Raw genomic sequence first — 23530 nt, forward strand, 5'->3', positions numbered from 1 at the left:
TTATATGAATCATATAATCACTTACTACTATTTTTACTGCTTGATTTCCTCAAGAGCATAGAGCACAGAACAGTACAGCATAGAACAGGCCCTTCGGCCCTCGATGTTGTGCCGAGCAATGATCACCCAACTCAACCCCACGTATCCACCCTATACCCGTAACCCAACACCCCCCCAACCTTACTTTTTTTAAGGACACTACGGGCAATTTAGCATGGCCAATCCACCTAACGCGCACATCTTTGGATTGTGGGAGGAAACCGGAGCACCCGGAGGAAACCCACGCACACACGGGGAGGACGTGCAGACTCCGCACAGACAGTGACCCAGCTGGGAACCGAACCTGGGACCATGGAGCTGTGAAGCATTTATGCTAACCACCATGCTACCGTGCTGCCAGAGGTTATGATAGAATATTAACCACACAACTCAGAAGGATGATAATTAAATATCTCTGCTGTCGTAAAGACGTTGAAAAGCAATGTCCAATATTATGTATGCATTATGTGGCAAGATGTGCACAGAAAGCAGTCACAACCAGAAAACAGGTCTGATTAATGTAATGGGCTGAGATCAGTGCACAGATGCAGACACACAAGAGAAAGCAAACAAGAGACGGAAAGAGGAGCACCGAATGTTTGTGAAAAGCAGCACATCACGCTCAGGTGGTCAGTTTTACTGTTTGGCAGAAAAAGAGACAAGAGCTCTCAGAGGTACTGTGAGTTGGTAACAAATAGCAAATGCCTAGAAAGTGGAGTAGCACAGAGACGCTGCTGGGTGTTTTCCCAGAAATGGCCTTGCTGATGATAATCGTACCCGTGAAATTCAAAGGTGAAAGCCGTTGTCGAATAGACCTCCTGATCTACCCTGTATAAACAAAGAACGTCAATTTGTGGAATTGTGTAGCTACATAGTGCCACATTGTGCAGGGAGTGAATTGAATGCTTACAGTTGTGAGACGTACCATTTTTGTTTCCACTGTTCAAAGTGAATATTACCTTTTTATTTGAAGAAGCATTTGCCTTTTAATTGTGTAATTTTGTGTTGGTTCTGCCTCATCATAGAGAAAAAGCTACATAGAATGGAATAGTGTTGATAATGTCTTCATTAGTGGGGATCATCAGTGAATTTGGCTATTTTGGTTTCTAGTGGTCCTTAATTGCGAAAAAAATGATTGGGTACTCTAAATTTTAAAAAAAGGATAAAAAAATTGAAGTAATCATTCACCCAAAATTTTCTGTCAATTTAGTTAGCAGGTAACAGTGTAAAAATTGCCAGAAACTACCAGGGTCAAGAAAACTACACAATCCTTCTACAAATATGAAAATTAAAGTTTCCGACGGGGGCAGTGGTTAGAACAGCTGCCTATGACGCCGAGTTCAATCTCGGCCCCCGGTCAGTCTGTGTGGAGTTTGCACATTCTCCCCGTGTCTGCGTAGGTCTCACTCTCACAACCCAAAGATGTGCAGGTTAAGTGGCTTGGCCACACTAAATTTCTCCTTAATTGGAAAAAAGAATGATTGCGTACTCTTTAAAAAACAAAAGAAAATTAAAGTTTCAAGCTATCTTTCATTCATGCAGATTAGGTACAGCAATTCTGGAAGCTGCTGGTTTTTTAATAGTACAGCCAAGTCTAATTGCAGATTCATCTCTCCCTTCATCGCGCCCCCCCCCCCCCCCCCCCCCCCCCCCGGATCTCCCTGCCACCTAACCAATCACCATCCTCCTGGGCAGAAATGCATTTGGCATAGGAATTGACAGACGGATGAAAAACAGCAAGGGAATCTGGATATGCTGCAATTTTGCACAATACGCTTGTGACAGAGTTTCCTCAATCTTTTATGTTATTTGCTTTACACACCAAACTTCCATATATCTGGACACACAAACATAGGAAATTCTACTCCACCATGTTGTACCAGTATACCAGAGCAAACAACTTATCTAACTTGATCTCTCAAATCCACTTTTCACCTGATGTTTATATGTTAATCTTTAGAGCTCCTTATATCTTTCCACCTCTCAAATACATGCTTGGTCTGAGAAATCTTGCGGTTTTTATGTTGTACAAGTCTCCGGAATCATTGTGTCTCTTGCACTATTACTGTGTCCCAATCTTTGATGTTGCCTGGGCCTTGTTCTTTGTCTCAGTATCCAGAAATGTCTCCATCCCAGGGCCCAATTTCTTCATGTGACCCAGAGGTGCCTCTCTCCCCAACTTCTGGATGCTTGTGCCGCTCTCCCTAACTTCCGGATGCTTGCATGTGTCCCCGGTTGCTCCATCACCTCCTGACTGCAGAGTCGGAGATAAAAATTTTCAATTCACTTTGAAAAGAAATGTGACTCATTCAACATCTATTTTATAAATTAAAATGCTATGAAAAACAAAAGAAACCCCCATAAATGTTGACGTTACTGCAGAAACCTTATCCATTGGAAAAAGCATCTAGTGAAACTTGTTTTAAAATTCTACATTTCAAACACCAGACCTGTCCTTTGCAACCAGAAAGAACATGTCCACACATTGCGCCTTTTTCAAACTGAAATAATTTGGGGGACAGTCATCCCGTCTTCCTTCACACCTTGAAGCAACTCGTCTTTTTTAACTAAAGCTCGGTAGTTAATTGCTCCCTGGTGCATTCACCATGATTCTGCCAGAGTTTACTTGCAAACCAATTAAGCACCTTCTTCTTGTGCAGTATATGTTTTTCCCTTGAGATTTGGCATTCTTGCAGCTGTTCTGTTGAGTGCAAGACAAAAAGCTTTGACAGCAAAAGGTCAACAAAAAGGTAGGTTGCAAGGTGCTTCACAGGAGTGCAGTCAGAAAAAACTGAATGGGGAAAAATTTGGTCAAGGACTTGGGTTCTTGAGAGGATTTGAAATAAACAGGTAGCGAGGCAGAGAAATTTAGGGAGATAATTTCAGGCCTCGGGGTCCGGACAGCTGAAGGTCAGGCTGCCTACACCTAGGTGAACAGAATGGTGAATGGACAACAGGGCAGATTTTGAGAAACACAGGCTTCTCAGAGGTATCAAGAGAGGTTGGAGATAGAGAGGGATGAGCCCTTGGAGGAATTTGAACAGGAGAGTGAGATTTATTTTTTTAAAGTGCCATTTGAAGTGTGGGATCCAATGTGGCCTGCAAGTACAGGGGTTATGGATGAACAGGACTTGGTACATCTTAGATATGCACAAGAGTTTTAAGTGAGCTTAACTGGTTGAAAGATAGGCTGGGGGGGGGCATCAGAATAATAAAGACTGGAGATAACAAAATCACAGACAACCGTATCCGAACATACAAAATACAAGGCCATTTGGCTCCTTGAGACTGCTCCTCCATTTGATAAGATCAAGGCTGATTTGCTTGCGTTTCCATCGACACCCGATAACCTTCGATTCTCTTTCCTCATCGGAATCTATCTACCTCTGCCTTAAAAATATTCAATGACACAGCCTACAGTACCTTCTGCGGCAAAGATTCCAAAGTTGCACAACTTTCAAAAATGTTGCCCTCATCTCTGACCATTAGCAGAGGTAGGCCAAGATAGGTGCTATTATGGAGGTATATAGTGTTAGTAATGAAACAATATAGGCGGTTGCAAATGCAACAAAAAGGTCACATAAAACATTTAGGTTGTAAACAGAATGGTTCAGATGACCAGGAAGGGGACTGAATCACGCTAGTTATTAACTGCTCAGACAAATTGTATTACCATCACTGAATCCCCACTAACAACATCCAGGGGCTCACCATTGACCAGAAACTGAACTGGATTAGCCACATAAATACTATGACTGCAAGAGCAGGTCAAGAAGCTAGGAATCCTGTGGAGAGTAACTCACCTCCTGACTCCCAAAGCCTGTCCATCACCTATAAGGCACAAGTCAAGAGTGTGATGGAATATTGTCCACTTGTCTGGCTGGGTGCAGGTCCTGCAACACTCAATAAAGCTCAAAACCATCCAGAACAAAGCAAGCCACTCCACCAGACGCACGGTAGCAGCAGTGTATACCATCTACAACAGTAGTCTCCAACCTTTTTAAGCACAGGATCCCTTTTTGAATCTAAATGCAGCACAAGATCTACTCTTGAAAATTTGACTACTAATACCCCCAAAAATGTACACTATGCATGACACTCACCTATTCTTAGTGTGATATGTGTGCTTGCATACTGGAACTCCCTAACAGCACTGTGGGTGTACCTACATCACATGGACTGCAGTGGTTCAAGAAGGCAGCTCACCACCGCTTTCTCAAGGGCAATTAGAGATGGGCAATAAATGCTGGTCTTGCCAGTGAAGCCCACATCCCTTGAATAAATAGAAAAAATGCACTCAATGGGGATGGTTTTCCAAAGTTCAAAACTGAATCCTTTTGCACATGAAACATCTATTATGTTTTCCAGTACAGTTCATTGCTTCTTGGTCATTGAACACATGCCAGGTTTACTCGGCACCTTTCTTTGGAGAACATATACAAAACTCACAAGTTACCTTCAGCAAAACCACTAAGAAATTACAGTTTAAAAAATAAATCCACTGATTCAGGACTTTAATACAAACACAATTTGTGTTTAAGCTAGGAGGAAGAGCATGTCATCTTTGGATCTGGCACTGTTCCAGCCGGCCAAAATCAACATTGGGTTAAACAATTTGCAGTCATACCCCGGGCTCCATTTTTTAGGGCAGCAGTTACTGTTTTAAAAAAAAATTGTTCATTGGCTGTCAGCATTTATTTCCCATCCCAAAGTGTATTTAAGAGTCGACCACTTGTTGTCATATGTAGGTCCAACAGATTTCTTTCCTCAAAAGAATATTAACAGTGAACCAGATGGGTTTTTTACGTCAATCAACAATGGTTTCATGGTCATCATTAGACTTTTAATTCCAGATTTTCATTCACCATCTGCCATGGTGGGGATTCAAACCTTGTTCAGGTGTGTCTCTGGACGACAAGTCCAGCAACAGTCCGGCTACACCACTGCCTCCACATAAATGGTAATGATTCTGCTGTTATTTTTAACATCCCCATCGAGATGCAACTTGTGGCTCCGTTCTTATCCTTTGCCAACAGTCATCCCTTTGCTTATTTAGTCACTTCCGCATGATCACACACCTTTTCTTCCTTCTCTGCCTCTGTTCATTCAGTTACATGTGCTCGCCCGAAGGCAAGTCCTTCACTCACTATCTGCTGATGCTTCAGCCTGAGCCATTTTTCTTGGGCTGTTCGTCAGTGGCGGTTTCCCATCGCCTTCCGCTCTCAGGGGAAGGGCGCGGTGGCCAATCCCCAGTCTATCTCAGCTGCAACAGCAATCAAACCTGCACTGCTGCCACTTCTTCTGTGCTTGTTCAAAATCTATTACATTAAATAAAGTATTTCCATAATTGCAAAATGAAATTTGTTAAAATCTAAATCCACACTAACCAAATACAGAGAGGTACAATACATGAAAATCGCATTCAAAAATTATCAACTCCACTAACCCCAACCCTTTCACATACAAATAGAACTAAACGAATAACCCCCCCGCCAAACATCTGACGGTGACTAACTTTCTGAAAAAAGAAATGAATGGCTGTCATGTTGAATAGAAACCTTCTACCAACCTTGTAATGGTGTCCTACTAGAAATTGGGGAGGCTGAAGTGTAGTGGTATTGTCACTGGTCTAGTAATCCAGAGACCCAGGGTGATACTGTGGTCAGAGGTTCGAATCCCACCATAGCAAATGGTGAAATTTGAATTCAATAAAAAAATCTGTAATTAAAAGTGTAATGACCATGAAACCATTGTTGATTGGCGTAAAAACCCATCAGGTTAACCAATGTCCTTCAGGGAAGGGAATCTGCCTCCCTTACCCTATATGGCCTATATGTCTGCGGATCCACACAGTGATGTGGTTGATTCTTAACTGGGCCCCCCGCCCCAGTGAAATGGCCTAGCAAGCCAATCAGTTCAAGGGCAAGTAGAGATGGGCAACAAATGCTGGCTCAGCCAATGATGACCACATCCCAAGAACATTCCTTTGACAACGGGTCACCTGGACTCAAAACGTTAGCTCTTTTCTCTCCCTACAGATGCTGCCAGACCTGCAGAGATTTTGCAGCATTTTCATTTTGGTCCCAAGAACAATTTTTAAAAACTCCACTTGATCATCAACCAGGCCGAGGCACTGGGCAGAGTAGAAGAACTCCACCCCAGCAGAACTCACCTCCAAGCTATCAATGAGGTAAGGGTGAGTCATCCGCTGTTGGACATCAGCACTGACCGTAAACCCCCAAAATGGCCACCAGCAGACAAGGCTCCAGCTCAATATCAAGAATCCCCCCCATGGTGTTAACGAAGGAGACCCAGAAACTCTCAGGTTTAGGACTTGACTAGAACACATGGGTATTATGCACTGGTCCCGCCAAGGTTGAGTTGACCCTGTGAAGAGCCTCACTCCACACCCCTCCCTCAAAAACCAAACCCAGTTCCCCCTCCCACGTCCTTCTCACCTCATCCAATGGAGATTGCTCCGCAGACAGCACTTGGCCATAAATGTCCCAAATCCTTCCCTCACTGACCTCGGCCACAGATAGGATCTTATTCAAGAGGGAGGGCAAAGGTGCCAAGGGAAACAAAGAGATCTCCTTATGCAAGAAATCACGAATCTGGAAATACCTGAATAAATTAGACCTCAGGAGTTTCAATTAATCCAACAGCTCCTCAAATTCGACAAACCTACCCACAAAGAGGACCCCAAACCTTTCCAGCCCCTCTCTCTCCCAGGAACTAAACTCCGGGTCCAAACCGGCTGGCAGAAAGCAATGATTCCTCCAAATAGGGACTGACAACAGCCTCCAAATCCTCATTGTGGACACCATTACCGGACCAGAGGCAAATTTTGCAGGGGAAAATGGAAGTGAAGCAGTTACCAAGGCCCTCAAGCCAGAACCACTACAAGAGCCCACCCCCATCTGGAATTCAGATCCTTGAGCCATCCCAGTACCTTTTCAGTGTTAGCTGCCCAGTATTAAATAAGCCACCTTACTGTATGTGTGTCTCTCTCTTGCTCTGGAGGAATGACATACAAATTCTTTGGGCCTTGCTCACCCAAATAAAGGAAGACATCTTAAATAAAGATGGGATGGAGACGAGGATAGTTGGATAAGATCCATGGTGACAGTGATTAGCACAGCCGCCTCAGTGCCGGGGACCTTGGTTTGATTTTGACCTTGGGTGACTGACTGCCTGCCTGTGTGGAGTTTGCATTCTTTCTCCCCCCCCATCGGGCCTGCCTGTGTGGAGTTTGCACATTCTTTCTCCCACCCGGCTGTGTCTGTGTGGATTTCCTCTTGGTTCACTGGATTCCTCCCAAAGATGTGTAGATTAGGTGGGTCGGCCTTGCTAAACTGCTCCTTAGTGGGCAAAAGGTTTGGTAGAGTTACAGGGGCAGGCTGCTCTTTCAGAGAGTCGGTCGGTACTCTCTATGTGCCAAATGGCCTCTTTCGGCACTATGATTCTATGACTCCATCAAAAAATTATTTTGGAAGGAAAATGGGGAGATGACAAAAAAGAATCAAAAACCTGGGAAGGGCTTTCATTTTAACCGTCTGAACCCTGCCCACCAAGGACAGGAGGCGGTTATTCCACTTGTGCAAATCAGTTATTTGACCTGAAATTTTAACTATTTCTGTCTCAGCAAATGTTGCCTTATCTGCCGAGTATTTCCAGTATGGTGTTTATGTCTTGGATTTCCAGAATCCTTTAGTCTCTTCCTTGTTTACTGCTACAGCTTCACAAATAGTTTCACACGCATTGAATTTTATTTCTCAATATTCACCGTCCTGCCACGAAACCAATGCAACATCTCAACTTGCTAACAAGACCAGTGCATGTAAATCCACTGCAACCACCCCAAAATGACTTTCATATTTTCTTGCTGACAGTTGAAATAAGAGTCACCTTAAAGTTTTCCCAGTCTCAGAACCACCCACCCAACCATACCAGCGCTGGCCAAACTCAGCAGGTCTGGCATCATCCCACTTGTTTCAACCACCGGGACTTCAAAACCGGTAACAGGAAAAGGGAAGATAGAATCATAGATTCCCACCGTGCAAAAAGAGGCCCTTTGGCCCATCCAGTCTGCACTGACCCTTGGAAAGAGCACCCTACCTAGGCCCACAGCCCGGCCTTATCCCCCTTCCTCTTCGCTCTTATTCCGACCGCAAAACGGTGACAAACGGCACAGATTTATTCAGCCTTCGCTCACTTTGGCTTCGCCCGGCAAACCGCGTGCATGGAACACCTGGGTTAATGAGAAGTGGGACCCGCGGCCAGCGAGAGGATTGCCGAACGCTCCGCTCAGCTCCAAACCCCGTTTACGACCTCCGCCATATTTCGGGTTTCCCGCGCCGCGCGTCACTTGACACGACGCGCGCCCCCAATGACGCAGGCTGGATGGGGAGGAGAGGTATGTGGGTGTGGGGGGGGGTGAGTACGCAATGACGTCACGGAATGGGCGGGGCGATGACGCAGGCGGGATGGGGGAGGGGGCGAGGACGCGATGACGCACGCGGGACGCCGGGGACGGGCCGATTGTACGTTGGGGGGGAAAAAAAACACCCCGGGGACGTCAGGACAGCTCCTCAAAAAGCTTTACACTTCATCGTCCTGAAATGGCGGCCGCGGATTTCTTTTTGCCGCCCCGCCTTTGATATTCGCGGTCGGTTGCCGTCCCCCCCGTATTTATTTGATCTTTAACTTTTCGACGAAGAGGGCGAATTATACCGGGGGGGGGGGCTAAGTTTTATACGGGTTTCGACGTCAGCGCTTGTCAGGTGATCGGGTGGCGGCCAATGGGAGGCGGTGTTTACCTCGGGCCGCGGTGGATGCCGGGTAGCGAGGGGGCTCTGATGTAAACAGAAGCGGCAGCGCGCGCAGCTCAGGATCCCGGATCTGAGCTGAGGGGGGCGAGAAGGAGAGGAATCACTCACCATAACCGCCACCACCCCCCACCTTCTGAACCATCGAGTGGGAAGAGGAGGGGGTGGGGGAAAGGAATGGAGAAGCAAATTAAAGTGAGCGTGAGCTGCGGCGGACAGACGAAAGCTTTCCTGGTTTGCGACCCTCAGAAGACTACCTGGGCCGATCTGGAAGCCATGGTGAGTGAGTGGGAAGGGAGGACCTCAGGCCCAGCGCTTGCCTTCCGGAGTCTAATGGGCGCGTTTGCACTGGGAGCCCTGCCAGCTGGCTGAGGCATTAAAAAAACTATATATATAACAACCCAGAAAGTGCTGGAAAAGCTCACCAGGCCCGGCAGCGTCGTCGTCGTGTGTGTGTGGTGTTGTTGGGGGGGGGGGGGGGGGTTAAATGTTTCGTGTCCAATATGACTTCTTCGGAAGCTGAGGCGTAGACGTGGGCCCTGGTTGGAGGCAAATGGCAAGGCGTCGTTTTCATTCCAGTCATCGTCGTTTCACTTCCCGTGTTTGCTATTTTTGGAATTGGGTTTGTTATGTCATTCTGTGGCTTTTTTTCAGAATGCACTCAAATATCCTTTCCCCTATAATGATTTACAAAAGTTGGGGCATGGCAGTTAACTGCATCATTTAACTCGTGATTTCCAAAAGTTGATAGTAAAGTTTTGAAAGTCAGGCTCACATCATAGTGCCTTGTTTCTCAAATCATAATAGTAATCTTTGTTGTCAGAAGTAGGCCTACATTGACACTGCAATGAAATTACTATGAAAAGATTCTTGTCGCCACATTCCAGCGGCGCCTGTCCGGGTACACACAGGGAGAATTCAGACTGTCCAGATTTACCATGATTTTTGGCCTTTTAGGTTGCAGCAGCCGTGAAGTAATGTGCTTGATTTATCCTAAATAAAATATCACAGTAGTAATAAAATAAAAATTCAGCAGGCCTGGCAGCCTCTACAGAGAGAGAAGCAGATTTAATGTTCAGAGTGCAGTGTGCCTATTCAAGACGCCCTTGATTTAACTTGTTATTTATCGCACATTTAAAGAAAGCTCATCTGTGATTCCTCATTCAATTGATTCTGGTCCTTCACCTACATTTCTTAGTTAAAAGTAGCATTTTGGTTTTATGTAGGATTGTCAGTCAGTACACTTAAAACAAATACAAATATTGATTTTATGGTGTGTTGCCACCCTGTTTATTGTTTTCAAATGGAGGTTGCTTGGATATACATGAACATACCCTGTGCTTATCTGTGTATATCTGTTGTAAGACTTCTTACTGTGCTCACCCCAGTCCAACGCCGGCATCTCCACATCATATCTGTTTTCATAAGACAGATCATGATGTGGCATTGCTATGGACCTAAGCAGGAATAATTTGAGATCCAGAATTTGATATTTGTATGATATATCCTGACTAATTATGCACCCCTCATTATATGCTTGTCATGTAATGCTAATTAACAAATATGCAGTTTAAAAACGTTTTCAGGTAGTGTTAAACCTATTCTGTAAACAGGTTCTGATACAGGTTGAAAAGGTTCTGATACTTAAACGGTATCCCAAATTCTTAGTCATTGTACTACTATTTCTGTCAAAACTTCCTGGATTAATTAAACCTTGAATGTTGTACAGGTTTGTCTGTTTATGTATTCTTTAATATGTAAGAATTTACCCAATAATCCTATTGGCCTATATTTGTACTTGCTGAGAAGTGATTCATTCTAAATGATTAAAAAACATTTTAAGAACAATCCAAATGATTCCCTCAAATAATTTGGTATTGGACAATGTGCTTGTAACTTGTAGATGTTTACAAATATTCATACCTGTTAACTGATAGTTCAGTTAATTGATGAATAAAACAAATGGTTTTAACTTTACTTTAATGTTGATGAGTTTTTGTGCTTGTTACAAGAGTTGCACTTTTTTCACCAATAGCAACACCAAAATTTTGAAACTTGCATTGTAAAGTTGTAAGCTAAATCCCCTTCAACAACAACTTAGCAATGTGCCATCAATTGTCCTCTGTAGTTAATAAACCAAGCTGATTCTCCTTTATTCACAACAACCATCATCGTATTTGTAAATAATACTGATTACAGAACCATGAGCAGTTTGGTACTGTGAATATGTGCCTAACATGACTCATTTTGAGCATTAAGTACCAACATTAGACAGGTGACTCTGCTTTTAAACTGGATCCTAAGGGTAAGAGAATAGTGTTCAATGCTATTCCCATGAGTTCAGTGATAAATAAAAAGTGCCAAACTCCACTTTCTTATCTGTATGAATACCTGTTCAGAAAAAAATGGACTTTATTAAGTTGCCAAACCATCTTTCTACTGTCCTTGGAGGAATAGTCATTTAATCTAACTTGGACTTGGGTTATTTGAAGTTTAGTTTTTTTTTAATGAAGCGTATTATACAATTTAAATTTACTTATCCTGCTGCCTTCCAGTCACCCAATTGGATGTAATTAACATAAGACTAAACCCTCTGCCCTCTCAAGTGCTGACATAAACATGTAGCACAGTGGTTGATAACTTAACCATGATTATTGAAGTAAGGTGTCTTCTTTAAAGTCTTGGGTAACCATCAAAAGTGTGCTGTATATGTCTTGAATGATGAAGCATTCTTTGTTTTTGGTATATAAATGGCACAACAACAGAGAGCAGCTAGATATGAAAGTCACCCAATAATTACATTTATTTAATAACATTCTTTAGTAAATTTCTGTAAATAGGTCAGATGCACTGTCCAGAAAAGACTTCCAAATAAAGAAGGTTTTTGGAAAACTTTAAATTTAATCCTCTATTAGAATTTTTTTTTTTTTTTTTAATTTTAAAAAAAAATTTAGATTACCCAATTATTTTTTCTATTAAGGGGCAATTTAGCGTGGCCAATCCACCTACTCTGCACATTTTTGGGTTGTGGGGGCGAAACCCACGCAGACACGGGGAGAATGTGCAAACTCCACACGGACAGTGACCCAGAGCCGGGATCGAACCTGGGACCTCAGCGCCGTGAGGCGGTTGTGCTAACCACTAGGCCACCGTGCTGCCCTCTCTATTAGAATTTGACAAGATGTTAATATGCCGTTGGAGGATCTCTTGTTTTGCAAGCCTTTTATGTGACCCTGTCATGATCCCAAGACTTTCAAAAGTGTCTCACAGCGATTGTGCTACTTTTGTAGTATAGTCGCTGATGTAGAGAAACTCAATATAAAGCCTGCCCAAGGTAGCATCCACAGACAACAATAGGGCAAATGAGCAGATAATCTATTTTCAATAATGTTGATTATGGGGTCATGTGGAATAAGAACTATCTCATTTTAGGCAAATAAATTGACTTGCCAATAATTAAAGATGGTTTACTGAATAATGTAATTTTATGGTGAAGAGTGCAAGAAGATAAGATTTGTTTATTGTCACGTGTACCGAGGTACAGTGGTTCGGCACGCCAATCAGCCTTCAAGCTTGTGCCACCATTCAGTCAGATCATGGTTGATCTTGTACCTCACTCCTGCCTCTCCACACTATCTCTACATTTTTTAATGCTACTTGTTTTGTATTTAGAATTTTATTGCAAATATATGTTCTGATGATGAGTTAATTCCGTCTGAAATATAGCATTGCAGTAAATTTAGTTTTGGCAATAATGGTTAACTGTCAGATCAACTTGAGAAGACAAATTGCATTCAAATTTGCAGTAAAATACTAATTTATTTTTGAGTCTGCCTTGTTAAGCTAAGAGACAAAAACATCAGGTTTGTGGAAATCGTGTTGGAAAACCGGTGGAACTATGATCTCCAGTGTAATGCATTAATGAAGATTTGATCCAAATTATGATGTAACCTTTAGTCCTATTGTCTGCATTGTTCAAACCATGAGTTGAAGCCGTTTACTGCAATGTTTCTGATGTAGGCGCAGCAGAAGGCATATAATGCATTAGGAATCATGCAAATGAGGTGAGTTGACAGATACTGCATCTTGGAACTGTTTGGAAGCTTTGAAGCACAAGTGAAAACTCCAATCACAGCTCACTTCTAACCATCCAATGGTATCCATTGAATAATCACATCTCTCAAAATGATTGGTGATTTAAAAATTAATTTAGGAATTCGGTTTTAGCTGTGCAACCTAAAAACAAATCTACCATCATAAGCTGAAGTTAAAAGAACATAAGAACTAGGAGCACGAGTAGGCCATCTGGCCCCTCGAGCTCTGCCATTCAATGAGATCATGGCTGATCTTTTGTGGACCCAGCTCCACTTTCCGGCCCGAACACCATAACCCTTAATCCCTTTTTTCTTCAAAAAACGATCTATCTTTACCGTAAAAACTTATATATATGCATCCAGCAGACATGTCCAACACCATTATGTGTAAGAGCTGTCATTTAATGGTGATTTCCTACCCAGATCAAGGTTGGGAACTGAAGAAGGATCTGGTGGACTGGTGCTAGTGTAGAGAAATCTAGGTCATTTATTGATAGATTTTGCAGACTGGAGATTGCTGATTTGTTATGGTGTAACATGCTGATGATTGGTTCTTTATTATTTGGTTTTGATAGGTTGTTGGATTCGAGAGGTTAACACAAATGTCCATCCAGGAAAATGCTTCAGTGCCGTGATAATATCCAATTGTTTCTTGATTAATTCCAAGGTTTTTGCTGATCCAAACGTCCATTCCATATGTTGATTTTTTTTAAGTGCTTCCTGAAATCATTCCTAAATTTATCTCTTTCTTGTTTGAACCCTGTGCGCCAAATGCCTCTAGTCTTTCCTGATGGTAAAGATAAGAGACGAGTTTTTGTCTTATTTATCTAAGGAAATATATACTTGTTATAGAGTGCAGTGAAGGTTCACCAGACAGTTTCATGGGATGACTGGATTGTCATATGAGAAAAGATTGGGTCGACTAGGCCTGTATTCACTGGCATTTAGAAGAATGAGAGGGGATCTCATTGAAAGGAATGGGTTGGATGCAGGGTTGATTTTTCCTCCGGATGGGTGGGAGTGCTACAACAAGGGATCGTGGTCTCAGGGTAAGCCACATAGGACTGAGATGAGGAGAAGCTTCTTCACTCAGAGGATGGTGAACAGTAGAGTGTTCTACCACATGAGGCTGTGGAGACCAAGTCACTGAATGCATTTAAGAAAATAATTTCTGGATACTAAAACTCTCGAGGGGTGTGGGGAGAGAGTGGGATTATGGCATTGAGTTACAGGATCAGCCACAATCGCATTGAATGTCAGAGCAGGATCAAGGTCCAAATGGTATTTACAGACATTAGGAAAGGTCATTTATATCTTTGCCAACGGAACAATCATTTGATGAAGCACACACCTGCCTGAAGTTTCAAAGTTTCAGATTACTACGCAGCTAGTGAAGCACCCATGGTGCTTATCGCCCTTTTGGTTCCCCAAGGAAACATTGGCTTTCATCATCCCAGGCTTCCCTCTACATTGAGAAGGAATTACTTAGAAATCTGTTTCATGTTTATCCAAAAGGCTAATCTCATCTTCAATAATAGCACTTATACACTGTATGGTGTTGGATTTGCCAGGAGGATACATATATACCAAGAGTATCCCCTGTTTATGAATTTGCTTACATGTTGTATTGAATTGTATTATATACCTAACAGTTTACAGCCAAATAAGACATCGGGGTCAACATACAAAGTTCACTGAAACACAAGTTTGATCCTATTCATACTTTGGTTTCATAAACCATATCACCTCAGCAACAACCTGTCTGAAGGTTCAAAATATACACTTACTCAATTATTTGTCGGCCTACCTGCGTGCTCATGGACTTCTGGAGAGATTTTAGATGTTTTGATACACTGATAATTGACTTGGGGGTTTTGTATCCGGCCAACAGAATGAAGTAAATTGATGATTGTAAAGAGATCTCTGTAATTTATGTTCGCTATCAATAATTTGTAACCTGTAATTTATTCTTTAATTGTGTTGCTGTAGTTGTGGGAGAGAAATTAGTTTACTGCATGGATGTGGACTCAAACAGTGGCCTCTGCTTAGTTGTCTTGTGTTAAATGCAGAGGATAATGTAATCACAACAGAATTTCTTATAGCCACACGGGTGGGGTCTTAAAATTTCTCTTTGCAGAAAATGGTAGAATGTTTGGTTTTCTTCAGTCAACAAGCTGATAAACAAATCTAGGCCAGTATTGAAATGTGCCGCTTTGTAAAACCATGAAGAATGAATGGGTTTTCTTTATTCCTAACATTGAAAAATGTTGGGGACCAAACTGTTGAGATTAGGCTCAATCACTGGTTTTCTTGAATATTATAAACCTTTTCAAAGTTCTGATTAAAATATTTGAATCTGCAACATTGACCAAATAGAACATGGGGACACTTCAGAAATTAATTTGGATTGATCTCAGTTGGGCATAATTTAAACTTCCTACGATATTCAGCCTGTTTTAAGTTATCTTTTCTAACATGGTTGACAGCAGAGTCGCTCCATGTCCCCAAGCTAGGGAGGAGAAAATGCGTCTGCTGTAAAGTACATGTGCAGATGTTGACTAAGGTCAGATCTGATTGGTCGATACTTCTGGTTAAACAGGGTAGCAACAATCGCTCTGTCTGATTCATGCATTAGAAAAGTCATGAGTGTCAGAGGCACCTACTCATTGAAACCTACCCACTCTAGTACCCTTACATTCCATTTACATAATAAACAACACTACCTGTGCATCCCTGCCTGCGAAACTGTCCTAAACGTGTATCCCTCTGAGTAAAGATGGCCCATCTGTTGATGGATTTAAATTTACATGTTATAATTTTATGATCTCTAATCTTTCTCCAAAGCTGTCACAATTTGCACTTTGGATCAATCTTCTTTGTATTCTAATGTATGAGGATTTATTTTGTCTGGTGACCAAAACAGAACACATTCTGAGTAATACATTGTAAATTATTTTGTATAACGTCTTTAGACTCAGATTTTCACTTGCGTGAAGGGTGCTATTAGCTCTGGAATAAGTTCGTTATTTTCAGAATGTAACATTTTAGAATGAGGACAGGACTCTGTACATGATGGACTTAGCTGTGTCAGTATTATGCAAAGCTTTAACGTTATTCTGCCTGTACTGACCTTGTCCTTTAATGTTACCTTGGTGACCTAATTGTGAAGCAATCTGAGGATAGCCAATAGCAATTTTGAATGCGGTAATTACTATTGTAAAATAAAATGTGGCATATTTTTAGTTTAATTCTTTGCAAGTAATCCAAAATGCACATTCTTATACTTCATTCATAAGATGTTCTTTTAGAATGTTTACGAAAAGAAGCTTGCATTTATTATGTCTGAAAGAAATTTGTACCTTTTGAAATTAATTGGCTAGTTTAAGAAGGTAAAATATTTTTAAAATTACAAGTTGACTTGAAATTGAACCGTATTGTTGATTCCCAAAGATGCTCTTAGATTTCAGGAGATTGCTGTAAGTCTGTACAAATATCTATTCACCTCACCTTCCATAATCAGACTAATTCATTATTTTAGCTATCCCAGAAGTGGGGCTTGACAAATGTTAAAAAAATTGTTGTAAAAACTAATGCAATGGTATGTCAACATGGCACAATTTCTGGATTATACTGGACTTTTTAAAGGCTGGAATAAAAATGCATTGTTTTGGTCATTACTTTGCTAATAAACAAACTTCACTGGTCACACGTTGATTAAATGTAATGCTGATGTTTCTGGCTGAATGCATTCTTGACTCTGCACAGGGCTAAATCACTGGCTTTGAAAGCAGACCAAGCCAGCAGCACGGTTCAATTCCTGTACCAGCCTCCCCAAACAGGCACCGGAATATGGCGACTTGGGGCTTTTCACAGTCACTTCATTTGAAGCCTACTTGTGACAATAAGTGATTTTCATTTAATTCAAAACTTGAACATAGGATTTGTGACCAGCGCAATGCAGTTAGGAATCCTGTAAAATATATTAAAATGTTGTTACAGGGCAGAATAGCATAATTTGTCTGAGCAGGTTTGTTTCTGCCACTGGCGGGAGAAAAGGAAAATGATTTGAGTATGTTAACTTGAGGCAATACTCTAATTCCTTCTAGAAGCTGTGTTGCCTCCTGGCAGCCAGTATAGATTAGCAAATCTGTAGCTGGTAATGTCAGTGGGAAGGTGATGACTTTGCCTCATAGGTGGATTTAGTAACTTACAGAAAATTGAAGGAAAAGGAAACAGATTTTCTTTTCATCAGGACGTTTGGACTCTGATATTTTGGTTAAAAATATGGTATCCAGATAAGGAGGGCTGTGCGGTATGGTGGGAAAATGTGTGGGGGGGAAATCTTCCATTGCATTTTCATTTTTAGCTGAATTCTTAATCTGAATTTGAAATGATAGTGCTAATTAGAGCTAATTGCCTTCTAATTCCAACTGTGCAGATGCTGTTTATTAATTCGCCTCCCACAAACTGTTTTGCTAGAGAGTTGGACACTGTGTGATGTATAAAGTGTTACTACGGGTGACATGTTCTACAACAATGTGATAGTTAAAATACAGAAATCCATATATTTTAATTTTTCAGATGCAAGTTTCCTTTGATCTCAGCAGCGTGCAGTTGAAGTACTTTGATGAAGATAATGAAGAGGTGAGTTCTTGTACTGCTCCAATATTTTGGAATACTTTGTTTTGGTTTTAATAACTTTGGCGCTTAATTGACAACCCCATTTGGAACATTAATTGTAATAGCTTCTACGATTAACGTAATCATTTTTTTGCACCAAGTTGTGCTTGAATGTTATCTTAATGATTATACACATTGGGACAGGGTGGGAATATCAGGGCTCGGCTAGCTGCAAGAGGACACACCAGTAAAAGACTGAAGCTTCATTGAATTCCTAACAGATTCACTAATCTGATAATTGAGCTAGTGCTGCAGGGTGCCATTGATGAATGGCTAGTCAGTCTAGTTTATTAATGGGATATGTCAGAATAAATCTGTCACAGGCTCTAGATACAGCTGGCGCATAGATTGGTTCGGGGTCTATATACAACAGTGGAAACTTGCCAGTGACATGTGCTGGTATGTAGTCTGGAGGATTTTAACTAGATAAACAGCACTTTTATTCCTGTGCCTGCTTGAGGTCCATAACTCTTGGTTCTTGGCAGTTTGCATCAGAATTCTGCACAGCTTGAGTACAGTGTGTCCATAAGAGAAGGAAGTCCACACTTTTTTTTAAAATTTAGAGTACCCAATTCATTTTTCCAATTAAGGGGCAATTTAACGTGGCCAATCCGCCTAGCCTGCACATCTTTGGATTGTGGGGGCGAAACCCACGCAGACACTGGGAGAATGTGCAAACTCCATACAGACAGTGACCCAGAGCCGGGATCGAACCTGGGACCTCGGCGCCGTGATGCAGCAGGGCTAACCCACTGCGCCACCGTGCTGCCCAGAAGTCCACACTTCATATGAGACGAACAGAATTACACATGTGACTTGCTCAGTAACTTGGATTGAAGGCTCATGTGATGGATTTCTGCATGAATCAAATGCCTGGCTGACCAGAATTCCATGTTCGTCCCAAATTGGATATGTGATTGATTTTGTTCATTTCACGTGCACTAAGGTACAGTGAAAAGTATCTTTCTGCGTACAGTTCAGTCAGATCATTCCATACATAAAAAGAAAATACATAGGGCAAACATAAAATACACAATGTAAATACATAATTAAGTTTTAAGAGATTAGTACGTTTATAGGAAATATAGGAAGCGGATCTTTGTGAGAGATCTCACAGAGAGTCGCCACGCTCTGGTGTCACCTTGCTTGGGGCGACACTGTTTTAAAATTCTTTAACTCTCAAATATCTCTGGTGTGTTTAAGGAATGAAAACCTCTATGTTGTATCTGTAATTCAACACCTTGACCATTAGCTGAGGAATTATTCTCGTAAAAGTAATGTTTAGAATATTTCATGGGATATGTTTTATTTCATGTTTTTTTTTCTTTTTAGGTGTCTGTGAACAGTGCAGGTATGTATATGTTTGTTAAATTTAAAAATTAGCAAATTATTTACAATTGGCGCAGTGCACTTTTAAAATATTTTACACCATAATTTTGTTTGGCTTCAAAAACTTGTGGCTTGCTTGCAAGTAATTGTTGTGCAGTAATACCAGTACCTATAATAAAATGTGTTTGTTTTTAAAAAAAGTTTATTTCAACCCTTCTTAAGGCCTTCTGTTTTAGCTAACAAAAACCGAAACAAACCCAAGTCTCTCCCAGTAAAGTTGTGGAACTAGCTTCTTGGTATATAAGAGTAAATTGCCTATACAAAGAACGTTGGAGCATACTGAATGCACATTATTGCATCTCTTGTCACCTGTGCTCGCTAACTGACCTGGTTGAATTCTGTGTTATGATTCATTCTGTTATGATTCATACTTTTAATTAAATTTGTAGGTTGTGTCATTTGGTGGCACAGTGGTTAGCACTGCTGCCTCATAGTGCCAGGGATCCGTGGTCAATACCGACCTTGGGTGACTGTGTGGAGCTTGCACTTTCTCCTCGTGTCAACATGGGTCCAGGGTGCTTTGGTTTCCTCCCACAGTCTAATGATGTGCAGGTTAGGGGGATTGGCCAAGCTAAATTGCCCCTTAGTGTCCAAGGATGTGCAGGTTAGGTAGGGTTACGGGGATAGGGCAGGAGAGTTGTCCTGACTCGGGTGCTCTATCAGAGGGTTGATGCAGGCTTGATGGGCCATGTAGCCTCCTACACTCTAGAGATTCTATACGTTTGGCATGAAATAAGGAATGAATCATCCAATGAAAATGTGCACTTTAATTATCTACCCTCAATTGTAACTTGTGTAAGACTTTTTGAAAGTCTTTTATTTGAGTTTCTATAAAACGAGCAGGAGGATGCCATTCAGCCCTTTGACCCTGATTCGTCATTCATTATGATCATGGCTAATCATCCAACCCAATAGCCTAACCCCACTTTCCCCCATATTATTTCATCCCCTTTGCCCCAAGTGCTATATCTAACTGCTTCTTGACAACATAGTGTTTTGGCCTCAACAACTGCGAAAAGGTCTGCACTTCCTGCAAGAATATCCTTCCTCTGACAAGGAGACCAAAACTGCACATAATATTCCAGGTGTGGCCCCACCAAGACCTTTTATAATTTCAACTCCCTGCTCCTGTATTCATATCCTCTCGCTATGAAGGCCAGCATACCATTTGCCCTCATTAACGTCTGCTGCATCTGCATACTGTGGGCGGCACTATAGCACATGGGTAGCACTGTTGTTTCACAGCTCCAGGGTCCCAGGTTCGATTCCCGGCTTGGGTCACTGTCTGCGTGGAGTCTGCACGTTCTTCCCGTGTCTGCGTGGGTTTCCGCCTTGTGCTCCCACAAGTCTTGAAAGATGTGCTTGTTAGGTGAATTGGACATTCTGAATTCTCCCTCAGTGTACCCGAGCAGGCACCATAGTGTAGCGACTAGGGGCTTTTCACTGTAACTTCATTACAGTGTTAATATATGCCTACTTGTGACAATAAAAATTATTAATTAATTACTTACCTTCAGCAACTGGTGTACGAGGACATCCTGGTCTCTTTGCACATTCCCGCTCTCTTAATTTATAGCCATTCAGATAATCTGTTTTCCTGCTTTTGCTATCAACATGAGCAACCTCCAAGAATCAGGGGAAAATGGACGGGAATCGGGGGAAGGTGGGGGGGGGGTTACGGGCTCGTTATGGGGGTTTGATGGCAAGCTAAAGCCCAAAACCAAACTATAAATAAATGCCTATAAACATGTGCCTCGGCCATATTGGGGAATGTAAAATATGTATGCTGGCTAAAGGGGGCAGCCACAGTTGTTGTTATGAAGATGCTTACCTGTAAATATTCATGTTAAATTTTTGTGTTTTCTTTTTTTCTCTCTAATAATTTGTAATTTGTCATATATAAAATATGAAAACTCAATAAAAAACATTTATATAAAAAAAAACATGAGCAACCTCACATTTATCCAAATCATCCTGCATCAGCCATTCATTTGCCCACTCCATCAACTTGTCCAAATCACACTGAAGTATTTCTGCATTCTCCTTACAGCTCACCCTCCCACCTAGCTTTGTGTCATCTGCAAATTTGGCGATATTACATTTTTTAACCCTCATCTAAATGATTAATATATATTGTGAATAGCAGGCGTCTCAACACTCATCCTTGCAGTACCCCAGTAGTCACTGCCTGCCATTTGGAAAAATACCCGTTTGTTCCTACTCTTTGTTTCTTATCTGCCAACCAATTTTCTATCCACCTCAATCCACTACCCACAATCCCACATGCTTTAACTTCACATGTTAATTTCTTACCTGGGACTTTGTTGAAAGCCTTCTGGAAGTCCAAATAAACCACATTCGCTGGTCCTCTTCATCAACTCTGCTAGTTACATCCTCGAAGAATTCCAGTAGATTTGTCAAGCATGATTTCCCTTTCATAAATCCATGCAGACTCTGTCCGATCCTGCCACTGTTTACCAGCTGCTCTGCTATAAACATTTTGATAATGGATTCTAGAATTTTACCACTACTAACATCAGGTTTACTGGTCTATAATTCCCTTTTTTTCTTTACCTCACTTTTTAAACAATGGGGTTACATTAGCTACCCTGTAGGAACTGTTCCAGAGTCAATAGAATCTTTGCAGATGGCCACCAATGCATCCGCTATTTTTAGTACTCTGGGATGTGGATTATCAGGCCCTGGGAAATTATCAGCCTTCAGTCTCATCAATTCTCCCAACACCTTTTTTTCTACTAATATTGATCTCCTTCGTCTCACTAAACCCTGAATTCCCCAACATTTCTGGTATGTTATTTTTGTCTTCCTTTGCGAAGACAGAACCGAAGTTGGTCAGCCATTTCTTTATTCCTCATTTTAAATTCTCCTGTTTCTGACTCTAATGTTTGTCTTCACTAATCTTCTTCTCTTCATATACCTATAGAAACTTTGAGTCAATTTTTTTATGTTCCTCTCGTACTCTATTTTCCCCTTAATCAATCCTTTGGACCTCCTTTGCTGAATTCTAAACCACTCCCAATCCTCAGGTTGATTTCTTGGCCAATTTATATGCCTTTTGGTTCTAATACAACCTATAATTTCCTTTGTAAGCCATGGTTTGGCCACCTTTTCCGTTTTAGTTTTGCACCAGACAGGAATAAACAATTGTTGCAGTTCACCCATGTGCTCCTTGCATGTTTGTCATTGCCTATTCACCTTCACCCTTCAAATAACATTTCCCAATTCATCATAGATAATTCACGACTCATATCATCATTTTCCTTTATTTAGATTCTGGGCTGTAGTCTCAGAATTAACTATGTCACTCTCCATCTTGATGAAACATTCTATCATGTTATGGTCACTCATCCCCAAAGGGTCTTGTACAATTAGATTGGCAGTGATACCTTTCTCATTACACAATATCCAGTCTTGGATGGCCTGTTCCCTAGTTGTTTCCTCAACGTATTGATCCAAAAAATCAACCTGTATACACTCCCTTGGTATTGAGTATTAAATATGGTATTGAGAGTAATTTGTTTGCCCAATCTATATTTGGATTAAAGTCGGATTAAAGGAGATTAAAGTTACAGATGTTATTTAATCACATGCACCCCTAATTTCCTGTTTAATGCCATTCCCAACATCACCATTACAGTTTGGGGGTTTATACACAACTCCCACTAAGGTTTTTTGCCCTTTGGTGTTTCTCAACTCTGCTCATACCGATTCCAAATTGTCAGAGCTCATATCTTTTCTCTCTATTACCTTAATCTCCTTTAGTCAGCAATGCAGCTCCACCAGCTTTTCCTTTTTGTCTGTCCTTTCTAAATACTGAATACCCCTGAATGTTCAATTCCCATCCCTGGTTGGTCGTGCTGCAGGCAATTTTGGGCCTAATTATTGATTACCATAAGTTGATCTTGCCTGGAAGTGATAAAACAGACACCTGCAGGTTTAACACTCAAGCACTGATGGAAACAATTTTCTTGTGGGCTCCAAACTCTATTTCCACTGAAATAGTGGAGCGAACTGGCTGAAACACAACATAAGTTTTCAACGGCAGAGTGCAAGGTAGCACTAGTTTTTGGAAGCAGCACTGGAGGTCATAGTGGACGTCCAGAGAAGAAGGGATGTCCTGTACCTGTAGGGATGTCGGAGTCCGTCTCTGTGTCATGTAGTGCTGCTTTACCTGGTCACAGGATATAACCACTAGTTTCTCTCTAATCAAGGGAGATTTTGATGGTTCTTGGTGGACTACAGCTAATTACCAGAATAGTCATAGTCAGTAATGTGCATGCTGGATATTCACATATTGTATACTTGCATTCCTACTCTGTGTGACAATTTTTAAAAATCTGTATTGTAATTTTCTTTCTCTATAACAGAGGAATATGAAGAAGTTTTAAAGGTAATTTCACATTGAATTAATTGGGATTAATTGTATTAATTCAATCCTGTTCCTTGAGCTTAATTTTCTGCACCATTAAGCACTGTTAT

At 41.4% G+C, this 23530-nt stretch overlaps 2 protein-coding genes across 15 annotated transcripts in view; one reads left to right on the forward strand and one right to left on the reverse strand.

Annotated features, from left to right (window-relative positions):
* LOC119953900 (breast cancer type 1 susceptibility protein homolog) overlaps positions 1 to 8424 on the reverse strand; it is a 94974-nt gene extending 86550 nt beyond the window's left edge. For 2 of the 8 annotated variants that reach the window (XM_038778541.1, XM_038778540.1), the window contains exons 1-2: positions 8255 to 8423; positions 5118 to 5357 (exon numbers count right to left, since the gene is read on the reverse strand). In XM_038778541.1, coding sequence (XP_038634469.1) covers positions 5118 to 5145 — 28 coding nt within the window. In that variant the 5' untranslated portion in view covers positions 5146 to 5357; positions 8255 to 8423. Of the gene's footprint in view, positions 1 to 1974; positions 2294 to 5117; positions 5358 to 8157 lie in introns of all 8 variants that reach the window. The other 6 variants (XM_038778543.1, XM_038778545.1, XM_038778542.1 and 3 more) reach the window with 6 other exon arrangements.
* Positions 8425 to 8598: 174 nt separating this feature from the next.
* nbr1a (NBR1 autophagy cargo receptor a) overlaps positions 8599 to 23530 on the forward strand; it is a 69188-nt gene continuing 54256 nt past the window's right edge. For 4 of the 7 annotated variants that reach the window (XR_005458136.1, XM_038778550.1, XM_038778551.1 and 1 more), the window contains exons 1-4: positions 8600 to 9146; positions 17543 to 17605; positions 18974 to 18992; positions 23419 to 23441. Coding sequence is in view for 4 of the 7 variants with exons in the window: in XM_038778550.1 (XP_038634478.1) it covers positions 9045 to 9146; positions 17543 to 17605; positions 18974 to 18992; positions 23419 to 23441 (207 nt within the window). In the remaining 3 variants the exon portion in view is untranslated. Of the gene's footprint in view, positions 9147 to 17542; positions 17606 to 18973; positions 18993 to 23418; positions 23442 to 23530 lie in introns of all 7 variants that reach the window. The other 3 variants (XM_038778553.1, XM_038778554.1, XM_038778555.1) reach the window with 3 other exon arrangements.

This window comes from Scyliorhinus canicula, chromosome 19, assembly GCF_902713615.1.
Source record: "Scyliorhinus canicula chromosome 19, sScyCan1.1, whole genome shotgun sequence".
Lineage (NCBI taxonomy): Eukaryota > Metazoa > Chordata > Chondrichthyes > Carcharhiniformes > Scyliorhinidae > Scyliorhinus > Scyliorhinus canicula.